Raw genomic sequence first — 18,218 nt, forward strand, 5'->3', positions numbered from 1 at the left:
GCCCAATTTCAATAGGAAAAGAGATACCTTTAAGCGGTACTTGTCAAAGTGGATTATGGCAAAATATGTCTTACCTTTTTGTTTAAAAGAATAATTAAGTGAATACACCCCATGTAATTCTTTATATGACTAAACCTGCAACAAAGTATCAGGAACCCTACAATAATAAACCTGTGTAAATACACCAAGAATGAAAAAACATTTTAGTGAATGTGTCACACTTATGTTTCTAAGGGACTAGTATAAGAAATAAGGAGAAATAAATACTTTAAAAATTCTTCCTTCCATACCAAGAGTGTTCTTTTAAATCACCTAGGGCAGATTCTCTGCTGTGCTCAGTTTCTGCTGAGTGCAGGGACAGTGGGGCTGTCAGACAGCCTGTTATGGCTCTCCAATTCTCTGCCCCAGCCCCTGCACAAATTATAACACCCTAGCGATATTGTCCCCTACCCACCTACTCCCACACACTTGTGCTGCGGCAACTCCACTCCCGACCCTAACGTGCACTGTGTGGAGGGAGAAGGAAGCAAAGGATCCAGCTTTCCTGGCTTTACATTTGCTGGTTTCAGTTCTGTGAATAGGTATCCACAACAGAGAAACAAATATCACAACTGGCACCTTTGGCAGTCTCCAGAAAAAGGTTGAGGACTGAACTGCCTGCTACAATCCTCTGAATCAGGGGTCAGGTATTCTGGCAAGGCAGTCAGTGGAAGCCTGGTCTGTGTTGTACTTCACCTGTTCTATGGATGGTGGACTTGACTCTCCTAAGCTGTTTATCCAGCAGTTTACAGCAGCACCCAGTTTACATGGATACATAAGTAAAGTTAAACTGAGCTGCACTGGCTGGTGCCTGCATCAGTCTAACCACTGGAATTGGTGGATACTGACTCCTTCCATGTGAAAGCGGTATAATCTTTTGTAACCCTTGCCCATGCAATGTGATGGAGAGACTAGCCTCTTATCAGCAATCCTGTGTGTCCCACCTTTGAGACAGCATACACATAGGAGAGGTGTAGCAGGCTATACCTCTCTAGCACCTCTTTGGGGAGACGTGGGTGTTGCTCCTGATCTGACGGGAGTGGAGATCTGCCCCACCATAAGAGGTAATAACACTGATTGTAGCTCTCAATGCATTTTCAGGGGAAATAAATTAGTGAACTGGTAATAAAGCAAGTTAGAGACTGCTTTGCAGCCCTTTATGCTGGGGTATCCCTTCTCATCAAAATGGCTGACTTTACTAATAGAATAAGAAATGCCAATTTCATCTGTAGCACTTATTTTCAACTGCATTTCTCAATGTAGGCGGGGCAAGAAATGTTTCTTAGCAGCAGATTGTACTTATGAAAATGGGTATATTGTATGTTCCTTTTAAGCACACATCTGTGTGTTGGCTGATCTCCATTTCACTCTTAGGAAAATATGCCAAAGGCAGAATTCACCCTGAATAAAGTCTTTTCACAGTGCCTGAGCTTCCCGTGATGATGTTATCCACATGGGATGTTAGCAGGGTCGCTCGGTCCTTTTTCGCTGAGGGTAGGTATTTTCCAACCTGTGTCATTTGTTAGTTGAGCAACAAATACAAATTTATAGCCAGCAGAGCTGTGCTACACTTTACTACAGAAACCTTAAACCAGGTGAAACTCCCCTGGCTTCAGGTTTCAGCACAAACTCAGAACTCAGATCACAGCTGCCAAAAGAGCCACATGTTGGGAATTCTCAGCACAAATGCATACGCTACAAGTACTGAGAAGCAGTGGCTCCAAGCCCCTGAACCGCAAAGGGTTAAATATCATTGCACAATACAGCTCAGGGACACTCTGCCAATGCAGCTCCCAAGAGTCTGCGTTGACGCAGTGGCACTAATGTTGTAGGGAAGCTGGCTGCTGCTCAATTGCGTCTGGGAAAGTTCCACTGGCACCAAGGTATGAAGCATTTGCACAGATACAAGCAAAGTCCAAGAAAAGCCTGGAACTGTTTTGCTGCACTGCCACCAATCTCAGAGATTTAACTAACAAGAAATGTCTCCTAAAATCACCTCTCCAAGAAAAGCTACCCCGAGATTCTACTTGCTTCAGTTCCATTCATCTCTTCAGTTGTGGTGGGCGTGGCTGTCGTTGTTGAGAAAAACCCACTCCCTTGGCATACCTGCTGCATTCTGGCAACCTGTTAGTTTGAGCAGAGCCACATAAAACTACATCTAAGATTGCACCCACAGTTTTCATGGCAGGGAACATTAGACCTAATGCTCTGACCACTGGTACTTGAGATGAGTTTTTAAAAAGTTACCACCAGTAAAAGATTGGGAAGAAGAAAAGATTATGAATTTATTTAATACTGGTGAGGAAATACATTTCAAGTGCTGACATCCTATCTTAGTGTATCCTGTATGCATCTGCACTTTGGGTCTTCAAATAATCCCAGTTAGACTTTTACAGTCACATGAGTTTTAGGCAAGAAGCATTTCACCAGAAGCAAAGGTCACTCACCTCCTGAGAGTTCAGGATCTTTTCCAAGTGATCCTGATCCCGGTAGAACATTTGTTCTTGGTGTATCTTTTCCAACCACTCCTTCTTCTGCTCCCATTGATGGTACACATTATCCTTTTCTTCCAACAAAGCCTGCAACTTCTGCTGGATCTAAACGTGGTACACAAAGGAAAACCCATCTTAGTTATGGTAGCCCATGGGATTAGGGGAAGACAGGTAGGAGAAAGCAGAGCTGGGAGTGACCTCTTCGATGGCACTTTGGCCAAAGTTATCAAACAAAGGAGAGTAGGAATAAATGATAGCACTTGTATACGGGCACAAAGAGAAGCTGAGGGGTGTCCAATCTCATGTGAGGAGGAATATTTGTGACAGTATGTCTGTATACATATCTAGGGGCCCATGCCAACATAAAGCAATAGTAGCTGTTTCTTAGGCTCCTTCTCCAGAACTTATTCCTTGTTATTCATGGCCACCATGGTAGGCACAGAAAGTACCATTGAAAGTTGACAGGACAGAGACTTAAATGAGGAGTCAGCACCAGGGCTATGTGCCACAAAGCAAGCGCGTATGAACACATGGTGCATCCGTGTTGAAATACATGGTATTCCAACTGCCAAAACTACTGGTGTCCACAGCCCTCTGGCTATCAGCATGGACTTCCGATTCTTTTAACTGTACTTGTATGTTCAAAGTCTTTCACAATTTGGGAATTGGGAAGATTACTAGTTATGGTAGGTGCACATTGCAATATTTAATAAGCACTCAGAGATAGGTTGGTCAGAGGAGAAGGCACAGCACTTTTTATTAACTACAAGAACTCTGCTCAGGCTTCTGGAAACACCAAAACCTGATCCTAAGGTACATGATCTGCACAGAGCAAAGTTTGGAGGGCATGTGGGGGGTGTTGTGTTTAAGACTCACCTGACCTGGACACAGACTGTGCTTCAAGCCAGTCCCCTACATGGGCTGCTAGACCTTCACCAGCTACAATCATTCACAAGGAATTGAATGACAGGTTGATGTCCTGTCTGGGTGCAGCACATGTTTTTAGCTCTGAACCATTATGATTTGTCTTTGTTTCTTGCTTGTTGTAAACAAAGAATTGGTTGAAGTCTATCAATCCTCAAGCAGATCTAAGGACAGTCAAATTAGAGCTGTGATTTGTGCTATTCCTTTAGTTTCTTACATTGTTCCTAGCCATGTCTCGAATACAAGGTTTATTTTGTGACAATGTATTTTATTGCAGTGATAGTTAATATTCTGAACAAGTGTCCTATCATAACTTCTGTTATAAAGGTTTAGCAGAGTATCCTCTACTTCCTAATGGGCTGAGGTTTCACTGAAGAGAATGTTAAATATTTTTTTATAAGATTTTGTGTATAAATGATCACAATGTTTTGCTCTCCAGCAATTGTGTGGGTGGAGGGCAGTTTGCCTACATCCCTTCCAACAGAGATGTTAGCTGTTGGAGTTCATTTTGTTGGTGATTATTGGGTTGTAAGAATGTGAGATACACTGGAATACTCTCTATCATGAGAAATGGGTGATTGTATGGGAATTTTAGAGGATGCTTGTCCTGGTACCCCAGAATTCTGCTTCCCATCTTTCTTTCGTTTTTTGAGATTTATCTATTTCAGTATCATTTAGAGCTGCATAAAGTTTGCTGGTTATTCTTTTAGATTTTCTTATGTGTTTGAGCCTTTTCAGTATATTTGCCCAGTCTGGTCTAGTGTGGAGGTAGTGCCATAACTGGAAGGCAAGAACTTGTAAAAATCCAATCCAGGAAGTAAGTAGCATTGTCTTGATTGCTCAAAAGATCCCAAACTTCTCAGATAACCCAAACTCCGCTTGGGCAGGTGTTTATATGATTCCCACATGGGTCCATCCTCATGTATGAAGAGATCTGAAAGAACATTCATGTGTGTCCAAGTCAGATATTCAACTGAGTTGGGTGTGTATCACGATGTGTGTGTGTGCGCGTGTGTTTATGTATCCAAGCCCAGCTTGAGTGCAGAATGGTATCTGTGACAGTACTGAGCAGTTTTGTATGTGACTGTGACCCAGATATGCTATCAAATGGTTTCTGTTTACCTCTGTTGATGATATTTTCTCTTCCTGCAGCAGCGACTGTCCTAGCTGTGCCACTCGATTGTATGTCTCCTCTCGTGCCTCGATCTCTGCCAAAAGCTGCTGATGTTGGGTAAGCCTCAGGCTGCTAGTGGATATATCCCGGATTGTCTCCTCAGTCTTCATTTCCCTCATCATCTCTGCTGTCCAGGAGAAATAGTCCCACACCTGGAGCCCAAGAAAAAGTCCAGGTCAGGTTAGTTTCTAGTCACAGGCTTAGGTTGTCAGACTGATACATCACGGCATAAATGTTCATCTCTAATAACAGATAATGCAGCCGTAGAGAACAAGGATAATAGTCCATTAAGGCTTGTAATGCTATTATGAGCCTCAACAGGGGAGCACTATAAGCTCAGAGGAATATCTACTTTCAGTATTAAAAAACCCACAGGCCTTTTGTTGTAGTATCAGAACCACAACAACATTGTGCAATGTCTCATCAGCAATAAGAGGATGTTTTCTGTTGCCCTTTAGACATCTCTGTAGTGTGCTCTACGGATTTTCTTCAAAATTCTGAAGGCAGAGAGCCACAGTTAGAATTTCGGAGACAGTGTTTGAAGCTCTCAGCTGGGGCAATGATGTACAAGAACACACACCAAACACCTGAGAATTATTTTCAGAATGTGACTGAAGAAAGTTGTGAAGCTAAAAATAATTCTACATGTCTTTGTGCACAGTTTTGTGCACCTAATTGATTGAACCCCAACCAGCCCACTTACTGTTGGTCTCTCACTTGAGTGTGCAATAAAGGTTTTGCTCCTGTTAAAAATAGGAGAGCATGGAACACTGGTGGGGCTTGTGTGGGAAGATGACTTAACTTTTTCTTACATTTAAATTGTTCCTGGGCTATCTGAGGTGATCTTGTGGATATGGATGGGTCTGTTTGTTAATTAGTGTATTTGAAACAGACTGTCAAAGGCCTCCAGAGTACTGCACAGGTGCTCTTTTATCGCAGAGTACTAAAACTCCACATCAGAAAATAAATAATAATGCTTCATTTGCATACATGATTGCATGCTTTGCACTTGTAACTCTGGTGCTTCGTTTTGAAAATTTAATCAATTATAAATGGGTGCTGTGACCAATGACCATGATTTGTACATGACCGTCACCAGTCACCAGTTGAGGAGGGCGATTCAGTGCATGTGTGCAGATTTCATTTCAACTTGCACGGCTGTAATTCAGAGTCATGGCTGGCTATCACTCAAGTCACTGACATTCCACTTGACACAGTGCAAATATCTAAGGCTTACTGAGATTTAAGTGTTAGGGGAAAATCCATAAATCTAGGGATTTTCAGAGCATTGGAATGAACCAGCAGCCACAGGGGTTTACTGAACTATTGCTGGAAATATGCAAGGACAGACAAGACTCCAATCTATGGGAGATTCTTGAGCAGAGCCAGCCTGAGACCACATAGAATCTAGTGCAAACTTCAGCACATGGGTGCTCATGTCCTTTACAAAACCATGAAACCCACTTTAAACCCTGCTTCCACTGAGGGTTCCTCCAGAGATTTGGAGCCCTCTGCTGTCATAGGACCTGTGGTCACTAGGGCCACCCCAGCTGTTTAGTCACAATGAAATCAAACCTGACACAATGCAGAGGGAAGCACTAGATAACCCAGGAGAATTCCCTTTCTACAATAATGATTATTTGATTTCTTTTAAATAAAAAACAAACATGAACCAGGACAAGTGAACCAATACACAGCTGTCTCTTTATCTAGATATCAACAAAGTAAAAATATCACCTCTTATTTGCTACAACTGCCTTTCACATCATTTCAATGGCCCTGAAGAGCACTCAGCACAGCTAGAAAAAAGGGAAGCAGCGTGACCCTTTGTGCTCACCAGAACTTGGGGACATTTGGCAGTGAGCCAGAACGCAGCTGCGGGTTAGAGCAGCTTGCTATCCTCTGTGCCAGGCGCCTACAGCACCGTGGGGTCATTCCTAGAGCTGAGCAAATAATTGATCTTTCAGTTCAGTGGCTGAACCAAAGAAATCCCCACAAATATTTGGTTGATTTGCAACCATATCTGAATTTTTCGGTTTTTCTCATTAAAACAGAGAACTGAAAAAAAATAAAATGGTTTGGGTCAAAACAAAAATACTTCTGAAGTTGATTCCAATTGACATTTTGTTTTGAAACTGTCGATTAGAAACAAAATGTTGAAATGGTCCATTGTCACCCACCAATTCCTCTATATACATGCACATACAGATGGCACCCACAGAATCACCCACTTGTCCATTCCCTTATCAACACTCATGCTTACATGGACAGATAGGTGTTGGTTTGCAGAGGTGTGGAGCATTAGCAATTACCATTGACTTCAGTGGGATTTTGCAGGTGCTCGCCCTCTGAAAAAATTAGGTTTATCTCCTTTTCCACCTGCACATTGATGTCAACTTCTGCCAGTTACCTTACACAACATACACTCTCATGTATGTCTGTATATGAACATCCCTTGCACTCTGGCACAATATTTCCCCATCTACTAATACACACTCACAGCTCTGAGCTCTCATACACTTAGCAAATGGCACGCACAAACACCTGTCTGTACTCACATTCTGTCACATAAACCTGTGTGCCAGACACACATGCTCATGCTCACATAACATCAAGTCAGATTTCTTTGTTCATTAACAGACAGAATACAGAAGGCAGGAGTGCTCACATCTGCTTGAAATTGGTAAAGCTTGCAGGCCTGTTCCAAATGTTCCCTGCGCTGTTCCACTTTAGACTTCAGGGACTCCCAGTTCTCCACTACTGCTTGCTGCTTCGCTTGCAGGTCGGACACCTGTCTCTCAGAGCACCGGGCCAGCACGCCATCTGCAGCATCGATCAGCTCCTGCAGCTGCAGAGGGGAGAAAGTCATCACGCAGGTTAAGAAGTGGAAGGTCATGGAGGGCCAGTTAGCATCACAGAAATGATAACAAGACATATATCAACTGCACAAGGCACCAGAATTCAAGTTACACTTTCAGAACAAAGTTTTCTCCTGTGCCAGTTACAGTCACATGGAGTAACAGTGACATCCAGTGTCTGCTGAGGTTCATCACAGCAGTGCAAATGTCTCATTAGCTATTTCAGGTCACAGCTCCTCTTTCCACTGTCCCATTTGTAAAGATGTCAGGGATGTGTCAGATATGGATATCCCAGGAGAACAAATGTCCCTACCCTGGTTTTGATAGGGGCTGTTTAGATTAGTCACAGATAGGTTCTTTATGGATATTTGTCTTGCCTCATTTCTCTTTAAAGGCATCATGCAGCTGGTTTGGTTAATTCCAGTGTGCCATTCCTTACGGATAGCCCAAGGTCTAGATGTCAGGCCCTTGCCCCTTCAGTGGTATGCTGCCTTAGTCATTTCAGTGTAACATATTGTCAATACTCTGATGTTGCATTTATCAAACTAGGTTACCAAGAGACAAACTTCATGAATTTCCTTCTTACAGCCAGAGCCGAGCATGTCTCTTTGGACGAAACAGGATTCTGTCTGAATAACAGCCCTTTTCGTGACCTGAGCCTTTTAAAAAGTTTGTATAACAAGCCCCAGCCTCATATTCCCAACTTGCCCTCCTCTCACCAACTGCCTAAACCCGTCAGAATTCCTAGTCTATCCTAGTGAGCTCCCACCTCCCATAACTCCCTCTAACCAGCGGGTGAATCCATTGCAGGGCACAGCAATGGAAAAAGCATGCTTTTAATAGGAGGGATAAGCCTGGCATAAGCATCCATTTCAAGTGGTTATCGGAACCAACCCTCTGACCCATTTCAGAGTCAGCCCTAATTATACAGCCTGTCTTGTTTTCAGTGTTTTAAACCACCCACTTCATACCTATTGCCGATACTCAAAGACATTAAAAGAAAGAGCAGGCTTTGAGGGAGACCATTCCAGGTTCTGACAGACAAGTTAATTGTGGGAAAGTGTTGCTGGAGCTGGCTTGGAATCCAGGCTGTTGGCTGCACATTAAAGAGTGTGAGTGACTGGTCTCACCTGCTGCTCATTCCCTAAGAGCTCATGTTCAAGGGCTGCATGTTTGCGTAGCTGGGACTGCACGCCACTCATGTCCTTAGCAATGTCATCAGGGATGCTCTTGGACTTCTCCTAGCAAGGAAAGAGTTAATGGGAGCTTTGTTAATGAACACCTCAAGGCACAAACATTAAGGGTCCACTTCTGAGAGTTTTACTCATGTTACAGGGGACCTTTCTTACGCTGCAAGCAGGGCTGGATTTCCAATTAGGGGTACCAGTGTTCTAGGGGTGCCTAAAAGTTAAAAGTGGGTTAAAAGTTAAAAAGTTAATACATACAGCCCCCCTGTGGGCGGTCGGGTTCCTGGCATGGGTTGGTGGCCACCCAGTGTGTGGGGCTGGAGCAGGGTGAGTGTCTGAGTCAACCCGCCTGGGGCCACTGTGAGTCGTGGCCAGGCAGGGCAGGTGTGACAGTGTCCCAGCTCTTCCCAATCTCAGCCGCCCCACTGCCTCCGCCCTGTGCCGCGGAGGGAGAGGGAAGGGCATGACCGGTGCCCCATTCACTTGCACGGGCACAGCCGGAGCACGGCTGCCATGCCAGGCTGCGGAAGGAATGGAAGACACCCGGGGAACTGCTTGCCCTGGGGAGAGGTACAGTCCCCCACCCTTGCACCTTGCCTGGGGCGGGTGGGCTGTGCCCTGGCTCGGGCTGGGAGCACCGTGCATGGTGGAGGGTCTCGTGCCTTCCTGGGGAGGCCGTGTTTATATTTCGTTTTGTTTAAATTTATTATGGAAAACATGAAGGTCATCTGTAGGCGGGGCAGCACTGAAGATGCTGTGCCTAGGGGCGCATAAGGTGTAAATCCAGCCCTGTCTGCAAGTAAGGACTTCTCACAGGGACTGTTCAAAGGTATTACTCAATGTAAAGCTGGCAAAATCTGGCCCAACATTATATGGAATCTGAGTGTAACCCCTTGGCAGTGTGTGTGTGTTACAGCTCCTTCTAGTGGTCAGTCCACTAAAGGATGATAGCCTACTACTGCTACACTTAATGGAGTAACTTTAGCTGAAATGGTAGAGGTCTGTACTGAAGTGCTGAAGGCTCTCTATACACAGGCTACTGAAGACCCATGAAGGTGAGGAAGATGAGCTGCTGACACAAGGGGTATCCAGAGACACACAGAGCAGCAGATAATTCATCAAGTATGCTGAGATCTACACTGGACTGACCCTTTTGATTTAAAAAACAAATAATTTGGAGAAGCCCTTGAATTTGGTTGCAAATAATTCTTTTCAACATGTAAAGTGGTAATGTTCTAGAAAAGACAGATAAACACAATGAGGCAGTGGGGCTTACAATATCTTTTAGGCCAGGCTAATGGACTAGAAGTAGCACTGTGTGCTATGATGCATGACTACTTCTCAGCCCACAGAAATACAAGTCTGACCAGGCTTGTGGCAAGGGTAAGCCTTGAATAGTTCTTGTAGTGGCACCTGATGACCTACTCAAAAGAGACACTGGTAATTAGTTTAGGGTCTCAGTCCACTTCTTTGGCAACAGGCCTTCACAACTTACAAACCATCATTACAACTGCCACCTGTTGGCAGCACTCTCAGCAGAGAGGCCAAAAATGAATGGTCATGACTATGGAATGACCATTCTAAGCTTAGGTGTAGTACATCCAGGTTACAACTGAGGTCCATTGGCAGGGCAGCCTGAGGGAAACATTGCCTCTACGTGGGCTGACTCTAACCTATGGATAAATCAAGAGTTTGGGCCTGCAGAGCTTTCAGTTCAGCACTTTTGTCACAAAATTAACTATTAATACATTCACGCATATACACAGTCTATCAGAATCCCAGGTGGTATCTAGTGAGATAAGGAGATGGATTCTCCACTCACTCACACTAGTTCAAATCAGGACTAACTCAATTTAAATCAACGGAATTATGCCAGTGTGAGTAAGTGGAGAATCCAGCTCATAAAGTAGCAGAATCCTACTGCTTTGATCGTTGGAAGCCATGTTGGATTTCCTCCTCTGATTCACACTTCAGGAGATGCCTTTTTGTTGGAAAATATTCTCACTAATTTATAGAGAATCAGTGCTGTAAAGAGGAGCACAACGAGGCAGTGAACAATAAAGCCTTTTTACTTTGGCTTGATGGACTAGAATTAGCATGATAGCATGTGCTGCAATATGAGGCAATTTAATCCAGCTTCAGCCTCTTGCTCCTCACACAGCTCAGCAGGTGTCTAATGACTTATACAGCTCCAGCAGCCACTCCTGACAGCAGATCAAGTTCAGTCTTTGGGGGATTCCATAGGAGTCTTTTTCAGCACTTCTGGTCAGAGTGGCTTGTGAGGTATGGGTCTTTTCTGTAAGGAAACTCAATAAGCCAAAGGTAGGAATGGTGGGTGTCCTAGAGACCCTTACAGCACTAGGTAGAAATTAAAGACCCACCTCCTATGTTTTTTCATCATGATTTTTACCTCAATGTGGGTGAGGGCATCTGTCAGGTCTTGGTAACTCTTGTGAATTGCCTCTGCATCCTTCAGTCGCTCACCTCGTAACCTGGTCATCTCCAACAACTCTTCCCAGGAGTTCCTGCAAAGGGCCATGGAGAGACAGACCATGCAAGGGTGTGAAATGGAGACAAATAAGATGAATAGGAGGAGCAAAGATTTTAAAAAGACCCCTTTTTAGTCTCTGGCTCCAGCCACCATGCCTGGCTGAAGCGATTCCCTTGCAGGCAGGCAGGCAGTGTTTCACATCACTGAGTCAATCTTACAGCAGTTCCTGTCACAGTCAAATGTAGGCTATTCAATACATGCCATAGTAGAATTCAAAGGAGGTGGCAGCAGAAAGGCAGTCAACAAAAATAAAGGGTAAATCACTCACTCAGTCTCACTGTATTTTTGTGAGCAGTTTATGCCACAGCAGGCTTTTAAAATTTTATTTGTAATGTGTAATAGGATGATTGAAGCCAAATGGTTTAGGTGTTATTAAATTTCTAAGAGATTCAGATTTCTGCTTCCTGGACTAGATTTTGGTTTGGGGGTAGGCAAAGGGCCCATCTCATGTGTATCATAGTACACAAAAGGAGAATGAATATGAGAGAACCGGAGAGGGAGAGCCTAAGAGGTAAAATTAGAAGCATGACAAAGTCAGAAGAGTATGTACAAAAGGAGGGCTTGTGAGCATGCCTGAAGAATGAACACACTCAAACAGAAAAGCATTAACTTTTTAGAATGCTTAGAAAAACTAAATCTGTCTGTGTGACTACAGATAGAGCGTGAGAAAGAGGAGGAAAAAGTGGTGTTACTTTGCTTAAGCTCCAGCCACAATCCTGGAGCAGCTTGATGTTTCAAATAATCAGCAGAGAAATAGCGAACAACGCTGACATTTAAATGGTCCCTATTAGCCTTCAGTGTTACCATGCACTGAGATGAATGGGGTAGCTCGCACCAATCCATGATATTAACTCTGTCAGATTCTGAAAGGCTGCATTAGATCCATTCATGTTTGGAAGATTGTCTTCACAACCACTAGTAATAGCAAGATAGTCCTGAATTCTCGTTTATACTGAGGCCCCCTTACACCTTGGTGGCAGGGTAAAGAGACCTTAGTGTAACTGAGAATTCAGGGGCTCCATTCTTTTTAAGTGAGAGCTAACATTCTGCAGAATGATGTGCCTGTGCGGAATACCAGCCTAGTTTAGCTCAATTCAGCCACAGCTTTCATCTGATCCAGCTGGTCCAGTCTGTCCTTCAATGACTTTTTTCCTCCAAGAAATTCAAATTTGAACAGTAATAATTATACCTACCTCTTCTATAGCACTTTTCTCAATAGGTCTCAAAGTGCTTTACAAAGGAGATCAGCTTCAGGATCCCCACTTTAAAGGTGGGGAAACTGAGGCACAGAGTGGGGGAATGACTTGCCCCAGATCATCCAGCAGGCAGTGGCAGAGCTGGGAAGAGAACCTAGGTCTGAGAACCAGTCGAGTGCTCTATTCACTGACCATGCCAACCTGATCATAAAGACACAACTAACCTCCTAGCAGCCCAGTTATGTGATTCCCTTTAAAATGACACGGGACTCTCAGGGATACTGCTTGTTAAAGGTCTCTGATCCACTGCACAAGCTGCCAAATCAGAAAGCTGATACTATGATGATTTTTTTTTTTAAGAACAAGGCATATTGGCTGTCCTGTGCCAATGAAGTTGCCACTGGCGTCATTTCAGAACAAGCCACATCTCCTTTCCGGTCCACACTGGCGTACATTTATTAACTAATGAATTGTGTGGGCATGTCTTCCACTTTCCTGGATCTCTTCCCATTTGGTTCCCCGAGGTAGGAACTGAAAGAAGAATAAAGGAAATAGCCAGTGCTAGTCTCTTACCGTAGCTTCTTCTGCTTCTGCCGGATCTCTCTGGATTCTGAATGACCATGGTCCAGCAAATTCTCTGCCAGCTGCTGGCAAGCTGCAACTCTCTTGGCAGCCATTTCTATCTGGTGCAGGAACGTATCATATTTGGCACAAAGATGCTTTTGAAAGAGGAAGAAAAAACAGGGATCAGATTTGGTTTGGGAAGGGAAGTTACTGTTCCACGTGGATATCTGCTCAGCTGCCTGCTGAATATAGCCTGATGGCAGGCAATTGGCAAGTGATCTTAAGGAGATGAAGCTTGAATGTGACTAGATAATTTTGCTCCAAAAGACCAACAGGGTCTATAGATTAGCTAGAAAAATGAAAGAATGCTGCTAGCTCTACAATGCAGGTAGAGGCAGAGAGCATGTTGCAAATGGTAGAAACATCCCAAAATAAAAAATAACTGGACACCTGATCAAACATACAATGAAAATTGAATTGAGTTCATATTATTAAATAACATACACATAAGGTATGAATACAAACGTATATTCAGTGCTAGATTTTTCAGTCCGCCTCAGTCCAACCTCCTTGTTTGCGGACACAATTTTGCACAAGCTAAGATTTTAAAAAAACGGGTCTATAAAATGAGTGGCCTAAATGAGTGGTCTGATTTTCAAGAGTGGTGAGCACTCAGCAGCTCCTACAGACTTCAATGGCAGATGAAGATTGGAAGTTAGATGTCTACCCATTAATATTTGTGACCAAAATCTACTAAATGGACACTACTTTAAATATCTGGTGATCAACATATAGAGTGGACCTGAGCCACAATGCTCAGTGCTGGGATTGGATCCAAATCTGAATTTCCGAAAGCATAGGCATTCTAGGACTCTGTATTCCAGTATGGCTCATTACAGAGATAGACCCAAGTCATAGTGCTCAGATCCAATCCTGTAATCAAATTCAAAACTCCTGTTGAAAATTTTTGTAGCAGGAGTGGGAGCCAGAGTTCCAATTCTGGCCCATCACCAATTGAAAATCATTCACTGCTGGGCTGGATGGACCTTTCGTGTTCCAATGCCTGATAGCAAGAAAAAAGGATACATTTATTTCTACAGATAAATGCAGCACTTTTCATGATGCACTTTGAGAACCTTGGAAGGAATGGACTGTATGTTATGAAATAGTATGATGTAAATGAAATAACCATGGACTGACTGTCAGGGCTAGAAAATCCCACCCGAGTCATCTAGTCTATCTCCCAAAACCAGTTAGGACTATCCTCTAAAGTAGTAATCTCCTAATGGTGAACATCACCCTTGTGCAGAGGGCCTACACAAGACCTCTTCCACACTTAAGTGTTACTAAATTATAACTGCCTTTAATGCTATTGCTTCAATTATTTCCCTTGGAAAAATTTTCCATTACAATAAAATTCAGGATTGACCAAAGTCCACTCTTTATTCTCTGAACAGGGTACAGCACAGGTATGTTATGGTGAGTCAAACCCCCTTAGGATGGGACATAGCTCAGTCTCCATGGTCTATTCAATCCATGCTCTAACAATAATAGTACCAATTGTGTTGGTGTTTTCTGTGATGCAGACTTCTGTCAGCTAGGCACTGAATGAAGGCCACTCCTACCAAGGTCAACTCTATTGAATATAACTTAATCAGCCATGCAAAATACCAGTGTTTCAGAAAACAAAGTCTCACGTTATACAGAAAACCCTCCCACATGAAGCCTTCCCCTCAGGCTTGCTTCACAAATCTGATGTAAATCTTCTCAGGCGGCAGCCTAGCTCATTTCACTCTCCCCTTCCTCTGAGGGCTATTCCCAACCTCTTTTAACAGGAGTCAGCTGCCACAGTAAGTTATCACTCACTTAGCTCTTTTTCAGCCAGCTCGTATGCTAACAGGGTGGACATTAGTCAACCCTGCCAGCCTGTTCCAGCCAATGAAACTATTTTATTTTCTAAGTAATGTTACATTTTCCTTTAATAGCTCATTTGCATTTTCTCTTGATCAGCATTATTCCTTATTTTATCACCTTCATTCCCCTCCTCTCTTCTACCCCCACCCATAGTGCTGTCATGATTTTCATTATGTCATACTTTATGAAGTAAAGTAGATGAGGTAATATATTTTATTGGACCAACTTCTGCTGGTGAAAGAGACAAGCTCTCAAGCTTACACAAGAGCTCTTATTTAGGTCTGGGAAAGGTACTCAGAGTGTCACAGCTAAACACAAGGTGAAATAAATTGTTTAGCATAAGGAGTTAACATGCTGTAAGAGACCATTCAAGGTGAAGTGGGCAGTTAACACTTCTAAAGTTGGAGGACAAAGCCGGGTCAGTGGGTTATAGATTGTTATAATCAGCCATAAATCCAGTGTCTCTAGTAGCCAGTCTGATTTTTCATGTTTAACAAAGTTATGAATTTAAGCTCTCAGGCTTGTCTTTTTAAAAGTGTTGTGCAGGTTTCCTTTGAGGATGAGGACTGAGAGGTCAGATATGGAGTGATTGTTTTGTGAAGTGTTTGCCCACGGGTAATGTGGTGTTTTTGTCTGTTATCATTTTTGTGCGTGAATTTATCTGAAAGCAAAGTGATTGTCTGGATTCACCTCCGTAACTGTTATTGGGTCGGATAGTGCACTGGCTGAAGTATACCCCATGTTGTGATAGGCATGTATAGGACCCCTGGGTCTTAAAAGGTGTGTTGTGGGGGGTGTTGATCATTGTAGCAGTGGAAATATGTCTGCAGGTTTTGCATCTGCTGTTCTGGCAGGGTCTGGTGCCACTTTGAGGGTCGTTGGAAGGCCGGAAGAGGGGGTTGGGGAAAGATTTCTTTCAGGGTGTGGTCACCATCGAGTATGGGTCATAACTATTTAATGATACCCTGTATGGGTTTAAATGCAGGGTGTGCGATGACAACTAGCGGCATGCGGTCAGAAGACTTTTTTTTCTTTATACACAGTCACACTCCATATCTTACATTTTTACAGTATGAAATCAGGTAAACTTTGCTTGTGTTTGGTACCATTAACTCACCAGGACATGTTCGTAATCACTGCCATAATCATCAGAGCTGGCCACCTGCCTCTGCTGATTGATCCAGTCCTGCAGATCCTCATACTCCCTCAGATACTCATGCAGACCAAGAGTCTCATCTAGCTTCTTCCCTCTGTTTAGAGAGAGCAACAGGGAGAAAGCAGAATATAAATATCTACACAATGCATAGAATAAGGAAGAGAATGAGGGGCTCTCTCCAAGAAAGAAAACTAGGTTCAATCTGAGAGTGCTCACAATAACCCCAAAGACTGGAAATCAAGTCTGAAGGATGGTAGCCTGTAGCCTGGTCAGCCTCTTTACCATTCTCCAACACTGGCTATCTGAGTTTTGCTCTGTCTTGATACCAGTGACAGCACAGGAAAATTCCCTCCATTTTTTCCTGATCATTTTTATTTCTACAGATAAATGCGATACTTACGAAAGTGAGAAGGAAACCCGCACTACATAGAGTGAGGCTCAGTGAGGCAAGTGCTGGGAAAACCACCTTATGTAGCTCTGCTAATGTTGCCCAACAAGCAACATCCCCACAATTCACTGCACTTTCCTGAGCAAAGATTGCCAGATTGTTTAGGTCTCTTGTAGTACAGTCAAACATCTTTTGAGGATGAGGTAGAGATAAAATATACCAACTTTCCAGCTGTTAATGTGCCTGGCCAACCAGAACCGTGGAAATGTTCAGGAAAAATGGCAGTGTTACCCCAACTCTTGGGACTTTATTGCAAGTCTCCCAATATTTGATGTTCTTCCTGAAGACAAATCTCCCAGTGATTCATTGCTGTCTCTCCTCTGGTTGAATCACAACTGTGCATCCCGGAAGACATAGTCCAGCCAGTGAAGAGGAGAAGGATGGATGAGGCACCAGAGCAACTCAGGCTCACAGAGTTCAATGTCAAAATGAGACCAAACAAAACGTTGCTATTCAGCCCAGCACACCAAAACAAAATATTGTGACATTTCTGAATTAATTTTTTTCTGAACTTTTCATTAAGAACATAAGAACAGCCGTACTGGGTCAGACCAAAGGTCCATCCAGCCCAGTATCCTGTCTACCGACAGTGGCCAATGCCAGGTGCCCCAGAGGGAGTGAACCTAACAGGTAATGATCAAGTGATCTCTCTCCTGCCATCCATCTCCACCCTCTGTCAAACAGAGGCTAGGGACACCAGTCCTTACCCATCCTGGCTAATAGCCATTAATGGACTTAACCTCCATACATTTATCTAGTTCTCTTTTAAACCCTGTTATAGCCCTAGCCTTTCCAACCTCCTCAGGCAAGGAATTCCACAGATTGACTGTGCGCTGTGTGAAGAACTTCCTTTTATTTGTTTTAAACCTGCTGCCCATTAATTTCATTTGGTGGCCCCTAGTTCTTGTATTATGGGAATAAGTAAATAACTTTTCCTTATCAACTTTCTCCACATCACTCATGATTTTATATACCTCTATCATATCCCCCCTTAGTCTCCTCTTTTCCAAGCTGAAAAGTCCTAGCCTCTTTAATCTCTCCTCATATGGGACCTATTCCAAACCCCTAATCATTTTAGTTGCCCTTCTCTGAACCATTTCTAGTGCCAGTATATCTTTTTTGAGATGAGGAGACCACATCTGTATGCAGTATTCAAGATGTGGGCATACCATGGATTTATATAAGGGCTATAATATATCCTCCATCTTACTCTCTATCCCCTTTTTAACTATTCCTAACATCCTGTTTGCTTTCTTGACCGCCTCTGCACACTGTGTGGACGTCTTCAGAGAACTATCCATGATGACTCCAAGATCTTTTTCCTGATTTATTGTAGCTAAATTAGCCCCCATTATATTGTTCTTTCCATGAACAATTTCACTGTTTCAACTTCTTTGTGAGGAAACAGGCTGAAAACAATTGTTGAAGTATCAGAATTTCCTGTGCCTCTGTAAATTTCAACTTTCAGCCAGGCTTGTCTCATTACTAATCTTACGAACTTTCTGGCCTCTCTCTGAATGACATTTCTGTGGGGCAATAAATTAAACAATTCAGGTATAGATTTGCTTCTTCCTAGTGCTAAATTTGGAGAGTCTAAAAATCTTAGTCATTATCCAGCTCTCTTGGTTTTGAGCATGTAGTCATAAACGGGGGAAGTGATTAATATTGTATTAACAAATCCTCAGACTTCAGGGAAGGTATAATTCTATCATTAC

The 18,218-nt window shown here is 43.2% G+C and overlaps 1 protein-coding gene across 10 annotated transcripts in view; it reads right to left on the reverse strand.

The window, feature by feature from the left end:
- SPTBN5 (spectrin beta, non-erythrocytic 5) overlaps positions 1–18,218 on the reverse strand; it is a 148,415-nt gene that overhangs the window by 77,001 nt on the left and 53,196 nt on the right. For all 10 annotated transcript variants that reach the window (XM_039536865.1, XM_039536861.1, XM_039536863.1 and 7 more), the window contains 7 exons: positions 16,017–16,149; positions 12,995–13,140; positions 11,085–11,199; positions 8,618–8,728; positions 7,298–7,477; positions 4,578–4,781; positions 2,487–2,636 (listed from right to left, as the gene is read on the reverse strand). In XM_039536865.1, coding sequence (XP_039392799.1) covers positions 2,487–2,636; positions 4,578–4,781; positions 7,298–7,477; positions 8,618–8,728; positions 11,085–11,199; positions 12,995–13,140; positions 16,017–16,149 — 1,039 coding nt within the window. The remainder of the gene's footprint in view (positions 1–2,486; positions 2,637–4,577; positions 4,782–7,297; positions 7,478–8,617; positions 8,729–11,084; positions 11,200–12,994; positions 13,141–16,016; positions 16,150–18,218) is intronic.

This window comes from Mauremys reevesii, linkage group 4, assembly GCF_016161935.1.
Source record: "Mauremys reevesii isolate NIE-2019 linkage group 4, ASM1616193v1, whole genome shotgun sequence".
Lineage (NCBI taxonomy): Eukaryota > Metazoa > Chordata > Testudines > Geoemydidae > Mauremys > Mauremys reevesii.